At 44.8% G+C, this 18,137-nt stretch overlaps 1 protein-coding gene across 5 annotated transcripts in view; it reads left to right on the top strand.

The window, feature by feature from the left end:
* Nucleotides 1-5,112: 5,112 nt before the first annotated feature.
* The window catches only part of LOC146782854 (uncharacterized), a 32,650-nt gene continuing 19,625 nt past the window's right edge, over nucleotides 5,113-18,137 (top strand). Inside the window, exons 1-3 of one of the 5 annotated variants that reach the window (XR_014971920.1) lie at nucleotides 5,113-5,587; nucleotides 6,953-7,032; nucleotides 7,125-7,508. Coding sequence is in view for 1 of the 5 variants with exons in the window: in XM_085636872.1 (XP_085492998.1) it covers nucleotides 6,536-6,671; nucleotides 6,953-7,032 (216 nt within the window). In the remaining 4 variants the exon portion in view is untranslated. Of the gene's footprint in view, nucleotides 5,588-6,273; nucleotides 6,672-6,952; nucleotides 7,033-7,124; nucleotides 7,509-18,137 lie in introns of those variants that run through there. The other 4 variants (XR_014971923.1, XR_014971921.1, XM_085636872.1 and 1 more) reach the window with 4 other exon arrangements.

Genomic DNA, 18,137 nt, shown 5'->3' with positions numbered 1-18,137 from the left:
AACTTTTATCAATTTTCCATGCACGAACGATTCAACATAATTGTGCTACAAAAATAAATTATGATCGTGATTTTTTTATTTTTTATAATTATTTTCTTTTTCCTCCTCCCTTTTTTTGTAATTTACACTAACTATGATGTATGTCTTTCATAAGAAAAAAAACTCCAAAATGGCCGCTACATTAGCACAAAACGCCAGTAAATAGACTGGCACTAATTTCACATTTATCCACTTCTGGGTTATTTGGACGAGTTTCGCCCAGCTTGGCGCGCTTCTCCATTACTATCGGTCTATTTAAAGTGCGATTAAGATTTACACTCGAATAGTTGGCGCCTACCAGGCAACTTCGGTATTTCCATCGAGCGAGAGTTTCTCCACACCCGTACTTACAATGCTGCATTACAAGCCCTAAATACGGTAAATATGTTAGTTTCGATTTAATACAGGGTTCGCAAGCAATAGATAACATATTTTTTGTTTCTGTTGGGGTGGCACTTAGTAATTCTGTCCATTATTTTTCAGATATAAACGCATGTATCAACAATAAAGTAGTGTGGTTGTACATACAACGGAACATTGTCGATATACTTGTTGGAACTATTACAACAGAACTAATTTTTCGGTTGCAAGATTATATATAGCGGGTAAGCATTAATATGCAACAACTATATCACCTGCCTTTCTCTTTTCAAATATCTTTATCACATAGTAAGTTTGCTTGCCCCCTTTTCACAGTAACTACGGCGAATTGTGTATTACGCTTCAATATTGCCACCACGGTTATTGGCAACTCTGATAATAAAACACCCCGGAGCAGGTATTATTTGGATGTTGCTTTCTATATGTTATCTGTATATAACAATTTGAATCAGAAAGCACAGATATATTTTAAATCCCCCCATTGAGATAGAGAATTGCTGAATTTATAACAACAGAAAGATATGAGAGGCCAATCTTCGTTCATCAGCATCATATAATTAACGCACTGAACAACAACTAAGGTTTTTGTTCAATTAAACACAACCCGATAGTATTGGTACAGCAAGTTTTTCTATCTGGGGATTAGATGATCTTTTATCTCTGTATTGAGCTTTAGATGTAGATAGAGAATAAAATACATATGATGTTTTCGGACTTGATCATATAACAGAATTTTTTCCATTCACATGTTTTGTAAATCAAATCTTTAGCTCTATTTTCCCTGATTTTCAGAATATTTGCATTGATTTAGCAGACCGGATTTTTAGATGCAAACCTTGAGAAACTATAGAGGCTAGTAGGAGAACTTTTGCCTATCTATCGAACATCATTTTAAGAAATGGACAGGATATTAAAGTCTAAATATAAAATTAAATATAATAATTTATATTTATATTTCTTTGTATATTTATTTGGATAGAATCAACTTCATCCGCTCTCATTCCACTGATCCATAGAACCTTGCTTACCATTTGAAGATCCATATATAGGTCATATCTGAAGCGGTTGGGAGGCCCTAATACCCCATAAAAGATATAGAGGTACTCACCTGTGATTGTTTTGTCTGCTAATAAAGTTAGATTTCTTTAAATAAGCACTCGTTTTCTGTCACATTCTTTCCTTTATTGACACTATTCATTTTCTGAATATTCATTCTATGAATGTTGCACGGGTTGCTGGTTCTGAGGTATCTTTTGTTGAGGGAATGTGTAAATACCTTTCACAATGAATTGTTTTATGTTTTTAGAGAAATCTCTTTTGAGATTATTGTCGTTTTTTCACATATTGATAGGTTAAATGAAATTCAGGTCTCTATGAATACCCCAATTTTTGGGGGGTGTTTTTTAATTAAAATAAATAAATTTTGTGTAAATAGGACCAATTTGAACACTGATATATGTTTTTGTCTACATATACCTTGTCCTGATGAAGGCTGTAAGCCGAAACGCGCATAGGATTTAAAGTTTGCAAGAGCCATGCCTCAAAACATTGTTTTCAACAACATGAAACAATATTCAATGTGTCCGATATAACTTTGATGAATGTTTAATGAATTTCAGATAGAATACAAACTATTTTATCTTTTGTTCCAAATATGATTGAAATATGTCTATGTGTAAATATTTTGAACGTTGAAATGTAGAGGTCATCATTACCTCTAGTAGATACTTTTGATGTTTTTGTACTGTCTTTAAATTATGAAAAGTAAGATTAATTCACAAAATAAGAAAAATAAAAAATATCTATTTTTGTAACCAATGGTGTATGTATGCAATATTGTGTATGCTTTTCAGGTCCGCATTTATTAATGTTTATGTTCCTAAGTTGTTTTGAATTCAATTATTTGATACACCCTGATTAGGAACTTTTGTCAGGGGTACCCTTATTTTTACAAATATGAATATGAGGTCTAAGCAGCGTGCAGATATCACGCCAGTGCCCAGTAGTGCATGGATGTCTGGTCTCAGCAGCGTGCAGATTTCTCGCCAGTGCCCAGATGCCTGGTCTGAGCCAGTGTGTGGATATCAGGTCTCAGCAGCAAGCAGATCTTTTGCCGGTGCCCAGCAGTGCTCAGAGTGCCTGGCGCTGTGCAGACCCCTCTGCGGCTCCCGGCATATGACCACGGCATGCGAGCCACTGTCCACGACCAGTCCATTTAAATCATAGTATGACTCCGAGATCGCTTACTAGAACGGCATCTGCTTGCCACTTGCCGGCCTCGCAGAACCTATTTTCCCATTTTTCCCCCAGAGAACACTTCTCCCTGGATGGAGAGAAAGTAGGGGGTGAGGCAGAAGTACTTCAGGAGAAGTGAGCATGACAAGTTGGTGCACTCCTGCATGTGCTTTCAGCATGCTCCCGGTGTACTCCGGGTTCCCCAGCCGTCCTTCCCGTGAACAACCACACAGAATGCACGGTCCACCGATTTATTCTTAATATGCAGTTTTGCTTTGGGCAACGCAGCAGGTGGGGGGCGGAAGGGGGGTGTGGAGAATGAGTGTGAAAAGAAGACACATGATCAAAGAAAATTAAAAAGACAGCTAGGGGGAGGGCTGCTGTAGATCCCAGTAGAGTTGGAACCACCTCCTTTGTTCCGCTGAGAGGCACTTTGTGCTCCGGGTCTCTGCGGGCAGCGGGGGCTTCTAGGCCTCAGGGGTGCAGGCGGGAAACACTTGTGGAAGGAGGCACCCTGGCGCAGATACACCCTCACTCTAGGGTTGAGCATGGAGCTGGAGGGGAGCTTGGGGCGATACGATCAGTGAGATGAGTGTGTAACCCCCCTCCTGCCAGCCAACAGGCCTGTACCCCCCACCCCCAGCAGTGCCGTGATGACGGAGGGTAGGGGGATGGGCGCTGCCTCAACCCCACTTGCTTTAGTTTATCTCTCATCTATACTTTCAATCATCACGTGTCTTTCTTTTACTTTTATCGAGACATACCTTTAATAATTTGAATCTGTTCTTTGTTTCTTTACAGAGCCCTTAATCCCATGTTATCCTACTTGACTATTTTCTAATTGTTTTATTTCTTTATTGTTTTCTGTTTTTTATTGTTTATTACTCTCTTTCTCTTTTGTTTCACTTTGATTTGGTTGAGACTTGACTTCTTAATTTTCCTATTTTTTTCACTTGTTTTATTTACTACAGAGCGTGGGGACACCACACTCAGTTTGGTAGACTCCCTATGTATATGTTAGCAGACCTGTTCCGCAAGAGGCCCGCGAACATAGGGATGGCGCTCAGGAGGTCGGCACAACAGCGACACAGTCAGTACAGGCGAAGGGGGAGGACCTCGGTAGGGAGAGGGGCGGCCGATGTTACCACTGGGCACAGGGTGCGGGGCTAGTGTCATAGGTGCTCAGGAGGCTCACAGTGAGTATAGGCGAGGGGGGGGTCCTCTGGGGGGAGTACTGGGGCTACTGATGTTGCCACCGGGGGCGGGGCTAGTTTCACAAGTGCTCTGGTCATCGACAGAGCAGCAGTACAATGGGTGAAGATGGGGGTACTCACAAGGGGGAGGTGGGGGTTTTGGATGTTACGACCGGGCACTGGGGGCGCGGGTATAGTTTTAATAGGGCCAAGAGATCACAGGGCCCCTCAAACCGGCAGAGTGATCTTGGACAAGAACTCTTTGCGATCTCTGTTTCTCTTTCCACCCTCCACAGAGGTCTGCGGGAACATGTTTCACTCTTACAGAGGTGTGCGCTGGAGTCCAGGGGATCAGATGAACCTTTCAGGCACTTGTCTTGTGCTGTTGCCAAAAGATATGATCTCAGAATGACACAAGGTATTTCACCTACATTTTAGCTTATTCTATAGTTTCCGGTTGATGGTATTGTACGGTAAGGTATGCTATTCTGGCGGGATGTTGTCTTCCTGCACCCCACCTAGGCTGAGGGAAACTTCTTTTGGTCCCAACTCTCTCCAAGTGAAACAAGCGCCATCAACCCGAGTACCACCTGCAGTGACTCCACAGACACCGGTAGAACCACATCGCTCAAGCATGAGTCAGCCATCACAGTCGGAGACAGGACAGAACGAGCCCTGCTCTCCTAGGCTCCCTCTGAGGGGATGTTCACCATATTTGGCCCGGTTGCTGGCTTCACCCCCATTTTGCTGGTGGATTCTTCCTTGAAACGATGCATAAACTAAATATCCATGGTGCCTCTGTATGAGACAGGTTGCTACCTAATAGCAGCCCCGGTATTTACCAAGCATTGAAAGTTTCTGAAGTGCTTCTCTGGCAACAGTTACTCTGAGCAAATCTGGGAGGGATGCAATAGGAATAGCTGCTAGGGATTCTGGGACATTGAGTTTTTAATAGTTTTCCGCTGAGAGAAAAGCAGCCAAACATTTCAAGCTCTGGCAAAAGAAGTATAGGAGACCAAGCATTTTCAATCACTTCATATTGGTTCTTTTTGTATTATTGTTTGTTTCACCGTGTGTTCAAAAGGGTGTAGCGTTTGACCTGGGCAGAGTAGAGCTCACTACATATCCCGGCAGTGCATAGGCTCAACTTGAAAACACAGGCTGGCCGACCCGTTTACAACTCGAAAGATGTGTCAGGATTTAACCAATGGGGAGAAGGCAAGGGCGGAGCTCCACAGCACAGTGCACTTCAGGATCCAGGAATGTACGCGTTTCAGTGTGTGGGTGACTGGTAACTCACAGGCACGCGCAGTTATTGTTTAAAGAGTTTAAGAAACTTGGTAACAGTACCGTGCGTTTAGCGCAGCCTCTGACTTGAGCTGAAGACATTAACCCTGCATTAACCCCCCCCCCCCCGGCCGGTAGCAGAGTCCTGCTCCTGTGGTGCACGCTGCTCTTTGCCCCCCGTCTGCTGGCGCTTGTCACATCCCTGGGCTCCTGGGAGGCCCAGGGTCCAAGCAGTGAACGGGACAGACCGCTGGAATGCTCGAGGGGGACATCTGATTCCACAGAGCATCCTGCTCAGGAGTCAGTGTTCGCATCTTGGACAGATGTGGACACGTGCACGCCGTGCACCTTGGGGCCACCTAGACCCCCCACAGCATCAAGAGACTATAGCGTCACCCAGGAGAGCTTTACAAGCGGCCGCACGGATGGACACTGAGGCAATCTGCTCTCAGGTAAGGGCACAGATCTCAAATTTCGTTTTATATAGTGCTTGCTGCCAGAGACATGGTGGTTCACAGCTAGGCACCACATTATTACAACAACAGGTGTTAGTATCACCTACTCCAGTCGCAACGATTTATTGATGGCATGAAAAGTTGTGCTGGGTTCAGTGCTGGAATTGCAAGAACAAAAAAATACCCGGAAACCCCTGTATTTGGGATCAATGTGTGGCATATGAAAAGTGGTGGAGTCAAGAGGGGCGGAGTCATGTAAAGTCTAACAGTCACCATATACATGTATTGAAAAAAAATCATAAGGAAAACAAACATTAAAAATGCAATAGGTCTCGCCTTTTCATTCTGTTAAAGCCATTTGCTTTGCTATACAATTCCATTAGCAAAGGAAATTGCTTTAACTTAATCAAAGGCGCGACCTATTGCATTTTCAATGCTGGTTATTTGTCCTATGTTGGTGAATGTCATTGCCTGTACGCCTCGTTGTCTTCTCATGTAAGGGAGTGACAAATGCCATTGCTGTACCTTCCCGATCAGCTGCCGGACTTTGCTTTATGCCTGATTACATTTCGCTTTGAAATTCTTCTCTTCCTGAGCACAGCCGTGACGGGCTGTACCTTCCCGATCAGCTGCCGGACTTTGCTTTATGCCTGATTACATTTCGCTTTGAAATTCTTCTCTTCCTGAGCACAGCCGTGACGAGCTGTACCTTCCCGATCAGCTGCCGGACTTTGCATTATGCCTGGTTTCATTTCACTTTGAAATCCTTCTCTTCCTGAGCACAGCCGTGACGGGCTGTACCTTCCCGATCAGCTGCCGGACTTTGCATTATGCCTGGTTTCATTTCACGTTGAAATCCTTCTCTTCCTGAGCACAGCCGTGACAAGCTGTATCTTTCCGATCAGCTGCCGGTGTTTGCTCCATGGTCTCAGGGCTTCCCCCGCTATGAAGTACGATCAGCACTCAGCTGCTGCTCACTCGAGCATAGCACGTTTCTCGGCCGACAGAGCTAGTATTTATACAGCGTCAGCTCAGTGCTCATGTTACATTACTGTGACAGGGACGCGCTTTAAGGAACGAGGTATGTTTGCCTTCTCCTCACATGAGGGTTATATCGCATAGTTTGTCTTAGCCTATCCTTCGGTGGTGTGGGTTGTTATTCGTTAATCCTTTCATGTTTAGTGTAGATACATGGAGCTTTTGATTTCTCAAGCCCAAGATAAACAGAAGAGAGACTGGATTTAAATCAAATAAGTAAGTGATTGTTCACTGGTACTGTGGCCTGTCTTTGGAAGACTCATATTGTTTCTTCATATGCCCCACACGTTTTAGATGCTGATATTTACACATTTGTTTTTTCAGCCTATATCACGTCCCTTTCTGACAGGAGCCGGAAGGCCCATCTTCATCGATCGCTCCACCGCGTGTACCGGTGGCACTGGGTAATTTGTATGCCTATATTTACACAGTTCTTTACATTTTCATTGTTGTTCCAACACCTGTACATAATTAAGGTCCCTTTGATTGTTTGCAGGTGTCCCCCTCTTAGTCCTGATGAAGACCCTACTGTACGGACTCCAATTGCCTACACACAATTCCAAGGTTGAAACATCAACGGCTATATTTTGTGTTTACCTTTGTGGACAGCCGTGATAGATTCACTGTGTCCCCCCATCTGTTCTAACATTCTGGTGTTATAAATAGGTGAAGCCTTGGATACGGCTGGATTGGCTTTTTTCATGATTGAGATGTATATATTGTTCACTGCCCTCCTTCTCTCACTTACCCTCACATCTGCATATTGCTGTACTTACCCCTCCCTTCCTGCTGGGGCACCCCTATATAATTTAAATTTAACGAATGGTGCGTCTGTGAACATGAGATTCCATGTTGCACATAAATAAAATGTGTTCAACATAAATAATATTGTTTGTAATTGCTTTAACAGGTGGTGTTGTTGTTGTTTATATTACTTTTCTCAAACTTGTGTCCACTGGGGCCATTTTTTCTTGTACCGTACCTTACCCAGGTCCTAGTGACTTGTCTGGGATAACCCCTTTATCTTGTAACTAAATACGGTAATGAGCTTCTTTTGGTGAAGAACAGGATTCAGTAGCCACAAAAAGATTACAGCCCGAGGTCTGCTGACCACAAGGTAACAAACTCAAATATGCGTGAATAAACCCAATGTAGACTCAAGGCAGTAGGGCACAGGCTCCCATACTGGAACAGCGTCTGAGGCAGTGTGTACCAGTTAGGGAGAGAATGAGGTGTACAGAAAAGTTCCACAGATTTAGATATGCATGAACTAACTCAATAGAGGTCATGGAATGAGGTGTGCAGAAAATTTCAACAGATTTAGATATGCAAAAACTAACTCAATGGAGGTCATGGCATGAGGATGTGTGACCTTAGTCCAGAGTCCCTGATTCAGGAAGACAGCAGGGACTCAGGGGAGTGCTTCTATTGAGTAATGGACACGCCGATAGCTGCAGAAAGGGATGAAAGAATGAGATATGCATTAATTATATGCAGGCTGGAAGTACACAGACTATCTCTACAGGTGGGGTAGCAGGTGCTGAGGGAGTAAGTGTATACTGATCGAGGGACATGCTGATGGCTGCAGAAAGTGACCATAGAGAAAGGCATGGACTAACTCCATACATGCCAGTCGCCCACATTCTGACGGGAGGATTCTGTTTTTTATTTTTTTAAACATAGACTCTTTTAATTTGCCAGTCTCTGGCTTGAAATTGCCCATGTTTCAGTAGAAGTCACTGGGTAAAATACATCCTGATTATGTACTTTTTAGGTTGAGCCTGAGCCAGCGCACAAGCGCTGTTCTGGGGATGATCTGTGGTAGTTCAGTACAGGAGAGAAGCCCCGCCCACTCCCCCGCTCATATTTTTCATCGGCTTGTATCTTTGTCCTTCCTAAATGCCGTCTTCTGATTCCTAAATAGGCTTGTTATTAGTCCCTCCATAGTACGGCCATGTCTTCATTTGTAACCTCCCATGGCTACTGGCCCCTTTACTTGGTTTCTTACACAGTACATGTTATTTAGTCTAATAAGCACTATTTTCTTCAGTGAGTTTCTCTTCCTGCAAGCATGATGTGCTTTACTAACATTCTGCACGCCATGCGCCATTCATTTTTTTAACCCATCCCGTTTCTTTCTGGCGCCACGAAGCGCTTTGCTTACACTCAGCACGCCATGGGCACTTTCGGTTTTCAAGCAGCCAGGACAATGGCAGCCACGTCATAGGACTCGCATTTAATTGTTTCAGCCCTCAGAGCTATTCCAATGAGAAGCATGCCTGCTTCACATTTCAGGAACTTCTCATTGGCGGTGCCTGCTTCATAGCTCCATAGCAATGCTTGCTACGCGCCTTCACATCACTATAAGAGCACCAAGGTAAGCTCGTTTCGTAGCGTCAGTGCTACTTGTGAGGCATGCCTGCTGCACACTAGTCCTATCCTCCAAACGCCTGCTCTCTATCACCAGAGCTTCTCACATGCATAACTGCATTTCAGAGTCAGGCTTGTCCTCCCCGCCCCCTGTGCATTCCTGCTTCACCAGCACCAGGGCTGCCTCGTAGGCCCTGTTTCCCCTTCGGTCTGCTCGTGGGGTCTGCCTGGTCCAAGAGCACTTGCCAAGACGTGTCTGTTTCTCCACATCAGGGCTACTTCCCCGGTACAGCTTGCAGCGCAATACCAGAGAAACTCCTTTGGCATGCCTGCTTCATAGCAACAGACAAGTACAGCAGGCATGCCTGCTTCAGAGAAGCACAGAGGGCATGCCTGCTTCATAGCACCAGAGAAGCACCACGGACATGCCTGCTTCACGTAACCACAACTGTTGCCCAGGTATCTCTTGCGTCACTGTCACAGAGTTACTCCATCAGCATAACTACTCCACAGCGACGGAGCTACCACACAGCATGCCTGTTTCATGGCCCCAGAGCTTCAGTCGAAGCCTGTCTTCTTTGTGATAACACCTGCATCCTTAGCAAGCCTGCATCATATCACACAGCTTCCAAGCACCAGTTCCTTCTTCCTGTGCACGCATACCCCTGATGCTTCCCAGTACTGAAGCTGCACACAGACATACCTCCTTCAGAGCACTAGAACGGAGCATGTTGATGCTTGCTTACATAGTCCCGGACTTGCTTATACAAATGTCTGCTTCACAGCACACGTTGATGCTTGCTTGCATAGCCCGGACTTGCTTATGCACATGCCCGCTTCACAGCAGCAGATTTCCTAATGTGCTACTCTGGTCCATCACAGTACTGCTGCTAGTGATTCTCCGTACCAAATCTGTCCATGGCTACCCACATGCATCTTAGACCAGGTCTACTGCTCAGCTCCCCTGTGTAACAGTATTACATGTACACTAGGCATGCCTGTTGCACAGCCTGGGGTTACTCTGTGGCTTGAGTGCTCTGCAGTATCTGGGCTTCCCAAGCCTGTGCCTGTAAACAGCAGAGCTGTGCACCCTCCACGTCTGACAGTGCGCCTGGGCCGCTCGCCAGCTTTCGTGAACTACTTGCATTTCAACTTGCCTTTGCCCTGGTTGCAGTTTTGGCATTCCTTCAGCACTTCATTAAAGTGTGTTTTGTGATTGGGCCAGTTCCCTTTAATTCCACTGCCAGATAAGAAGGAGGTTCCTTCCCATAAGTGAGCGAACTACACATTGGTGTTCATTAACCAATATCCAGCTCAAGTAACACTTTTTTTTCGTAAAATTCCAGACAAGCTTTGAAAAGAAGCAGTGGGAGCTTGCACTAGGCAGTGCCTGCAAGCCATCTTGTCGTGCAAGTCATTTGTATAGCGCCTCTGCCCCCTCAAAACACTTTGACACTCTAAAAGTTAGTTTAAAAGTGTGTAGACGTGAAGATCTTTTATTTGTAAATGCTGTTAGATGGTTGGGGTCGAAGATCTCTGTGCGGGAGGGGGGCTGATACGATGGCTACTCAGTTCTGCAATCACACAAGTGGTTCCCCACGATCACCAGAATAAACAGTCTTCAACGTCTGAGAATACTGTACGAAACAGGAGTATGGGTTTAATATAACGCTCGCTATGGAACACGGGTTTTCTAGGTGCTAAGGCACCGGCCTCTGTGAATGGGCCATGGGTTGTTAGTGTGGTTTTACGTCATGTGCAACCCTAGCTACTACGTAATGGGACGCAGAAGGGTAGGGGAATAAAGTGAGGGGCACAAAGACTTGTTAGTAGAGTAGGGGGCACAATGCACATCCTGGCTTAGGAATGCTACGGAAGTTTGACATCCCCTTTTTATCCCATCAGCTGTTACAGCTCTATTGATGTTCAAATATTTCTCGATGTGACCAAATGTCTTCATGAGAGGATGACAACACCCCCCAATACTGGGCATCCTTTTTACAAACCATATTTTCATGAGTTTTGATGCAATTGTCTTATTTGAGGCGTACGAAGACTGCAACTTCTAGAATGCACTAGATGTTTTTAAATGAAGAGCTAAACTATGGAAATACAGTATGCTGCCCACATCACGCATGTGCAGACATCCTTCTGCCCTACGTGAGGTGCTCCTAACCTCTGAGAATCCTCATGTTTTTCCACATAGATTCGTTGACAGCATACTGAAAATGTGGAATTCTGGCGCAATAGCAGGGGTTTGTTCACATGCTGTTACTCAGAAAAGGAGGGTGTCATCCAAAGTTTGCCACTGGCAAAAAAGCGTTTGCAATTCAATAGGTCTCGCATTTTTTAAACTTTCACCTATTGGTATTGTAAATGACAATGCCTTTTATTATTGCAGGTTTTTTAAACACATAAGTAAAAGGCATTGTCATATACAAAGGCGATAGCTCAAAATCTCGCAAATGCGAGACCTATTGCATTGCCAATTGCTTGTTTTTTAATCTCCTGCTTTCCTCTTGTAAATTGTTGGCATGCATGTGACTCCATGCAGGCAGGGTGAACAGACGGAAGGAAGAAGGCAGAGGGGCGCGGTTGGGGGAAGTACAGACCGGGGCAGGCGAGCACGAGATCTCCAAGGGAAACGCAGGGGCGGGGGTCAGCGGTCCAGGGCGGGGAGTTTCGGAGAAGCAAGCAATGGGCCGGGCTATGCCAGGTGTCCTTGAGCCGCTGACGCGCGAAGGGGGCGGTGAAAAGGTCTGGAAGTAACGGTCGGTCGGTGGGACGAGAGCGTCTCCGCTGGCTGCTGCGACACACCAGGTCCTCTGCCCCTCATTCGGGACCGGACACTCCCTAATAACCCCGACGACGGCATCGGACATCTCGACGCCCCCGCTCTTCCCCGGGGCCGTCAACAAACCGTCTCCGCGAGCGCAGTCTGTCAGTGAGGCCATCAGAAAGGAGAGAGTCGCAGCCTCGGAGAGGAGGAGGCCTCACCTGAACGAGGGCACGCACGAGCTGCCGCGACCCCGACGGCTCTGTGAGGGAGCTGGTGAACAGGTGCCGCGGTGAGCGCCGCCGTACCGGAGACGAGCCCCTTCAGGTACAGGTGGGCTGTACAGTCCCCGCCCTCCGGGGCCACATCCGGCAGACACACACCTGTGCCCACCCTGGGCTTCGACGACTCTCGTTCCTTGCAGGCGGGGCGCCAGTGCGCGTCACAACCGACGTGCGAGCGCGTGCAGCGAAGGCGGCCATCTTAGAACGTCAGGCGAGGTCCAGGCGCAGCCGCCCTCACACGCAAACACCGTCAAAGCTCCAGGAATCATTACACGCCCGAAAGATCTTCGGAAAGGAACGGAAGAGCTTTTTATCTTCACAGAGAAAGTTGGCATCTATCTTCAAGGCTATTTTGGATTCTGATTAGCACTAAAAAGTGAAGAGCTCCTGCCTTTCCAGAAGAGTGATTCACAAGAATCAGCATCACCCTTTGACCCTGCAGGAAGGGATATTTGGCGGCCATCTTTACCCCCTCACTTAAGTACAACAAATTGGTGGATTGGTTGCTATTGTAGATTAGCAAAGAGATGAATCTAAATGCCCTCGCACCGTTTGACATGTCAGAGACCTGGAACCTGGGCCCCAGATGGCGAAAATGGATTAGAAAGTTTGACAATCTCGTCTCCCTCACAGGTGCATCTCAAAAAATGCAATTGAACCTACTGCTGCACTGGGTTGGCCCTGAAGTGGAAAATGTCATAGACACGTTCACACAGGAAGAGAGGGAAGATGTCACAAAACTGAAGAAAGCCCTCAGTGCGTGCTTTGAACCGAGAAAGGACCTTCAGCGCCTGCGTTACCAGTTCCATTCTGCAAAGCAAGGCCCAAATGAATCCATGGAGGGCTTTGTACTGCGCTTGAAAATTTTGGCATTAGATTGTGACTTTGATAAATATTCCACTGAAGAAGCAATCAAATCACAGGTAATCGTGGGATGTTCATCTCCCACACTTCGAAATCAGCTGTTGGGGGAGACTACTAAGATAGCGGACAGTCAGCAGAGTGAGAGCATTCATGAGCAGTTAGATGCATCAAAAATAGGCACCATAGAGCACGTACACAGTGACCAAGGAAATGAAGTACAGGGGGTGCCACACTTGAGTAGATCGTCAGCAAATAAACCTGTTGCACAATGTGACAGGTGTGGGGGGCAGTGGCCACATGATGGTCAGTGCCCTGCCATGGGCCACACATGTGGTCATTGTGGGAAGCAGAACCACTACCAGTCTGTGTGTAGGGCGAAAACAGCACCTGGAACCCGCTCTGGCAAAGCAGGAAGCAAACCAAGAAAACAGGACGAGATTTTTGGCAAACATACACAAGCCCAAAAATCCACAGACGACCACGTGCAAAAACAGAAGCCTAGGTCATCACGCTCTTCGTCACCCTCTGAGGGACATGTTGGTGGCATGCAATTTGGCAGCGAAAAGGGTGGCCTCAGGCTTATAGTAAATGTAGCAAACAAGCCGATTGAATGTCTAATCAGCACAGGTTCTTCGATAAACGTCGTGGATTCAGTCACATACAGCAGTCTTTCCCCTCTGCCGCCCCTGAGAGCCACCAGAATGAAGATATATTCTCTTATGGGCCCATTGTTATCATGCAGAGGAAAGTTTGATGTCAAGCTGGCATATGAAGATCGGGTGATAATGAGTGAAATGTACGTACTTAATGATGGGTGGGCTGTAGATGGATACCTAATAGGATATCCAACAATAAATGAGCTGGGGATAAAAGTATTTAAGTCTTTTGTTTTCCATGAAGGGAATGATCAGCAGGAAGAGGACATTTAAGGCAGGCACACAGGCCTGTTTCCCCTCAGGACAGCAAGTTGATGGAGGGAGGAAAGCTTAGTACACTTTTTTCCATAATTAAAAAAGAAGATGGAACACAATTTCACACTTAGCCTGGTATTATGGACCAATGTCTGTATTGTGTTGAATTTGAATAAAGATAGTTAAAGGCAAGAAGAAGTCTGCTGTGTTTACTACTGGCACCCTCAACCAAATGTAAGCAAAGATTAAGGTCTACAGGAGGTATGATGTATTAAGGCTAGTGTGGAGCCCGTCCAAGGTCTTAGAGAAGTAGGGTTGCCGTTCTGACAAGGCCAGTATTTTGATATCAAGCCTTGTAAAAGAGTTAGTAAAACCATCAAAAGCCTTTTTTATCCTTTTTAAATAATATCACAAAAAGCGTAAGAACTACAAGAAATCAATTCAACCTTATTTTAGAGCTTACCAAACTTTTCCTAACTGTCTAGGTAAGCAAGAGGAGGCATAATTGCTAAGTTCAAAAGGAGTACAGAAGATTTTATATAAATACTTGTTACAATATCAACTTCTGTCCATCCCAGAATCTCAGCACCTGAACAAGGCTCTCAATTCACAAGAGCTCCAGAAAGTAGGAACAAGATTGAGCACCTCTGGAGGGTAGTTGGGGGGAACTGTGGTCTAGAGGAAGTATTTTAGATATGTGCAGAAAAACAGTGCACTATTTACATTAACCGAATTTAGGGGAATTGTATTGAAAATACAAATCCAAGGGTAATGTGTACTCTGTATTCAACATCTGTTATAGTTACCACATTTCTGATCTTATTAGCTGAATGGAATGTTCTTGGCCTTTCACTGTTGCTGGGTGTGTTTTTTGTATGGATATGTTGAATTTTCTTTCTGTACGGATGTTGTGTTTACTCTTTGTAGGTGTCTAGTTGATTCCCTTAAATCCCAACCTGCCTGTCAAAAATAAGAGTTCAAGCCCTGTGCCTTCCCCACTGGGTCACCTCTCCTTGTTACTTTAGTAAATCATTTTCTGCGTGGTCATGTTGGATTCTTTAGTACTCTGTGCACTTTCCCACTGCTAACCAGCAGTAGAGTGTCTGTGCTACCCCTTTTAACATGGTCGGGTTGGCATACTCCTAAATGGTTTATCTTTCTTGCCTCTAAGTCCCTAGAATATTGTACAAAATGTATCTAGAACTTGGAGCTTAAGTGCCATTAGAGGACTGCAGCAACTTTTGTGCCAGCCACTAGTCGTAGTGCCAACGTGGCTCAAGCCTAACATTGTAGCCTAATTAGCAGTGTCAAAACTGTAATTTGACTACTTAAAATAAACCTTTTGACAGGTCAAAATGTCCCTTTTAACTATTAATATCACCCCGATGTAGACCAATGCATGATGCATGCTATTTAATACTAGGACATGTAGAAATGTTATGTTAACATGTCTGTAAAGTGCCTAGTACCCAAAAACTATGGTAGGCCTATCTTTGCTATGTAGAAAACCATAAAAAAATATTGTATCTCAGGAATAGGACGGGCTAGAAAAATAAACAACTATTTTTAATAGTTACGAAAAATCCAATTCAATAGTGAAGTCAGATTTTTAATAAATATTAAGCAAAAAGTAACCTTTACAAAATTACCCTTTATCTGCTCGAAGTTCCTGGAAGCTAAATTTGCATTTGGTCTCCCACTTCTGCCAGACAGTAGTTAGCATTTGAATAGGTGTGAAAAAGGTGCCAAAAGCCTCCCAGAAGCAAAAAAATAGGCTTACCTGAATGGGCAGAGATGGCTTCTCTGAACCTCCCAGAATATGAAGGTTGTTCTTTCAGTTACCTTGTCCTCTCATCCCATTCGCTAATTGATTGACTGCACCACGACTTAAAACCTTTCATTTAGTGCATCCAGGAGAAGGGCAGAAAGATGAGGGGAATTTTCCTTAGTTGGGTTGTCAGGGGCCTTGGGCCAGATCCAGACCTTCTGCCTTTTCATCATCTTTGACGCTGATCCTCCTGTCCCTCCTCAGAGCCTACTCCCCAGTTTCTGTTCCAAGGCAGGTTGTATATTTGGTTTGACTTGTGCATGCCATCCAGTGGTTGGGATTCTGTCGCTTGTGGGTGGACTCTATTCTTTTCTCTGGCAGCTTAACTTTGTTGCCAAGGCATGGGCTTTTGTAGCTCTCTAGATATCTAAGAGTGTCCAGCAGTGTTAGGCCCTATTGCTCTTAAGTATACCCCATATAGCAATCTGTTTGTGGACTAGTAGTGTCTCATGTAGGTGAGAGCTCTGGTGACTCTGGGTGGACACCAAACAATAGACACTTGGGGCCATATGTAGGTAGCATCACATTTACCGATTCATAAATACCGAATTTTACCGATTCGGTATTTATGAATCGGTAAATGTGATGTAGGTAATAATTCGGTAAATTTTACCGAATCGGAAAAATTCGGTAATTATGAATCGGTATTTACCGATTCGGTAATGAGGCATACCCTCCCATTGATTCCTATGGGCCTGGAGGCCCATAGGAATCAATGGGAAGGTATGCCTCATTACCGATTCGGTAAATACCGATTCGGTAATGGGGGGAGCATATTCAAGGGTGGCAGGGTGTCACATTGACACCCTGTTACACCCCTGAATCTTGCATGTGTGCACATGTGGCGCACATGTCTGCCACATGGCACTCTTAAATCTGCAAAATATTACTTTTTGCAAGGTATTCGTTATTTATCACCAACCTGTATTTGGTGGTAAATAACGAATTCTTAATACTAATTTTCTCTCTTTAGAATGCTCCCTACATATGATTTCAGGATTCGGTATTTACCGAATCGGTATTTTACCGATTCGGTAATTTACCGAATCCTGAAATTATGCCTCCTACATCTCAAATAGCTAAATACCGGTCGGTAACGGGATATTTACCGAATTTCGGCCGTTACCGACCGGTATTTAGCTACCTACATGAGGCCCAAAGTGCCCAGTTGGTTTAGGCCATTTAGTCCAAGGTTGCCTCAAATTAGTTCTCTCTTGTTAGCTTAATAGTGCATTGGGTAGATTGGACTTCTGCTGTTCTAGGGTGAACTAGTGAAATAGTTTGTATCCTGTTGGTTCCCTTTAATGCACAAGAATTAGGGTTTCTACTTATGCAGTTAATCTTTAAAGCTGAGTTGCATATCAATAGGTAGACTTAAACTTGCATAGCAGTTTGAATGAAAGGTTGCCTTTTGCTTAAGAGTTCTATGCAGCACTCCTTTTTAACTGAAGCTCATGCATATGCACAGCAACAAAAAAAGATTAGAGCAAAACTCTTGTCCTCAAGCACAACATTTGCACTCCTCAAGAAGGCCACGTGGTAGACCCTTTGTAGCATGCTGCCCATCCACTATTATCTTCTGTACATTTTCAGGGGTATGAAGCACAATATAAATACAATTACAATATGAGAGGAGGAATTAACATTTGTAGGAAAGGCGTGGCTGGCTGTGGTATGCAAGAATTGAGGATACAGTGTGGCCTAAATGAAGAGAAGATCTTTAGGAACAGTAGAGTGACTGATGGTTTGTGGACACTGGGACGTCCGAGACAAAATGGACTGAGGGCTGCAGGAAGAGAATAGTGGTAAAAACTTATCAGAGACCCGTACAGGCACGGAAAGATGTGAATGGTCTGTAAGAAGAACTTACGCTGCGGTCTGTAGATGAAATAAGGTTGAAAAGAAAGGATGACAGACGGAAGTCTGCAAGGAGGCTCCCCTCAGCCTGCCCATTCATCCATTGATCCGTCTGCTTTTCATCTTGACTCTCTATTCTTCATGGGCATTTATTTTCCTAGCTTTGTCACGTTAAACATTTGCCTTGTTCCTCCATCATAGGCTCTATTCCCTGCCTTGTCCCTCTATTCATCATGAATATTCTCCCCTAGTTGTGTCTCTCCCTTAAGCAGTTACTCTTTTGACCTGCTTCAGATCCTATCCCTCCAACATCATCAGTTCTTTGCACCACCTTTTCATCCACTCCATGTCTTCTGTTTATCTTACACAGGCATTTAAGTGGGCTGTGAATGTAGGGGACTTACTCTTCCTTACACTAACTGCCTTCAAGGTCCCTCAAACCATCACAGTGGACATCAATTGGGGTACAAATTTTACCTCTGATATTGTCTAAAGGATTGAAGTGTTTGGTGGTAAGACATCTGATTGGCACTGAAACCATGTGGCAGTGCTGACTATATTATTCAGCAAGAAAATTTAATTTAACGTGGCACATACTATGGCCGTATTATTTGGTGAT

This window comes from Triturus cristatus, chromosome 12 (assembly GCF_964204655.1).
Source record: "Triturus cristatus chromosome 12, aTriCri1.1, whole genome shotgun sequence".
NCBI classification, from domain to species: domain Eukaryota; kingdom Metazoa; phylum Chordata; class Amphibia; order Caudata; family Salamandridae; genus Triturus; species Triturus cristatus.
Note: the sequence above shows the minus strand (reverse complement) of the source record. Positions and strands in the feature narration are given on the sequence as shown.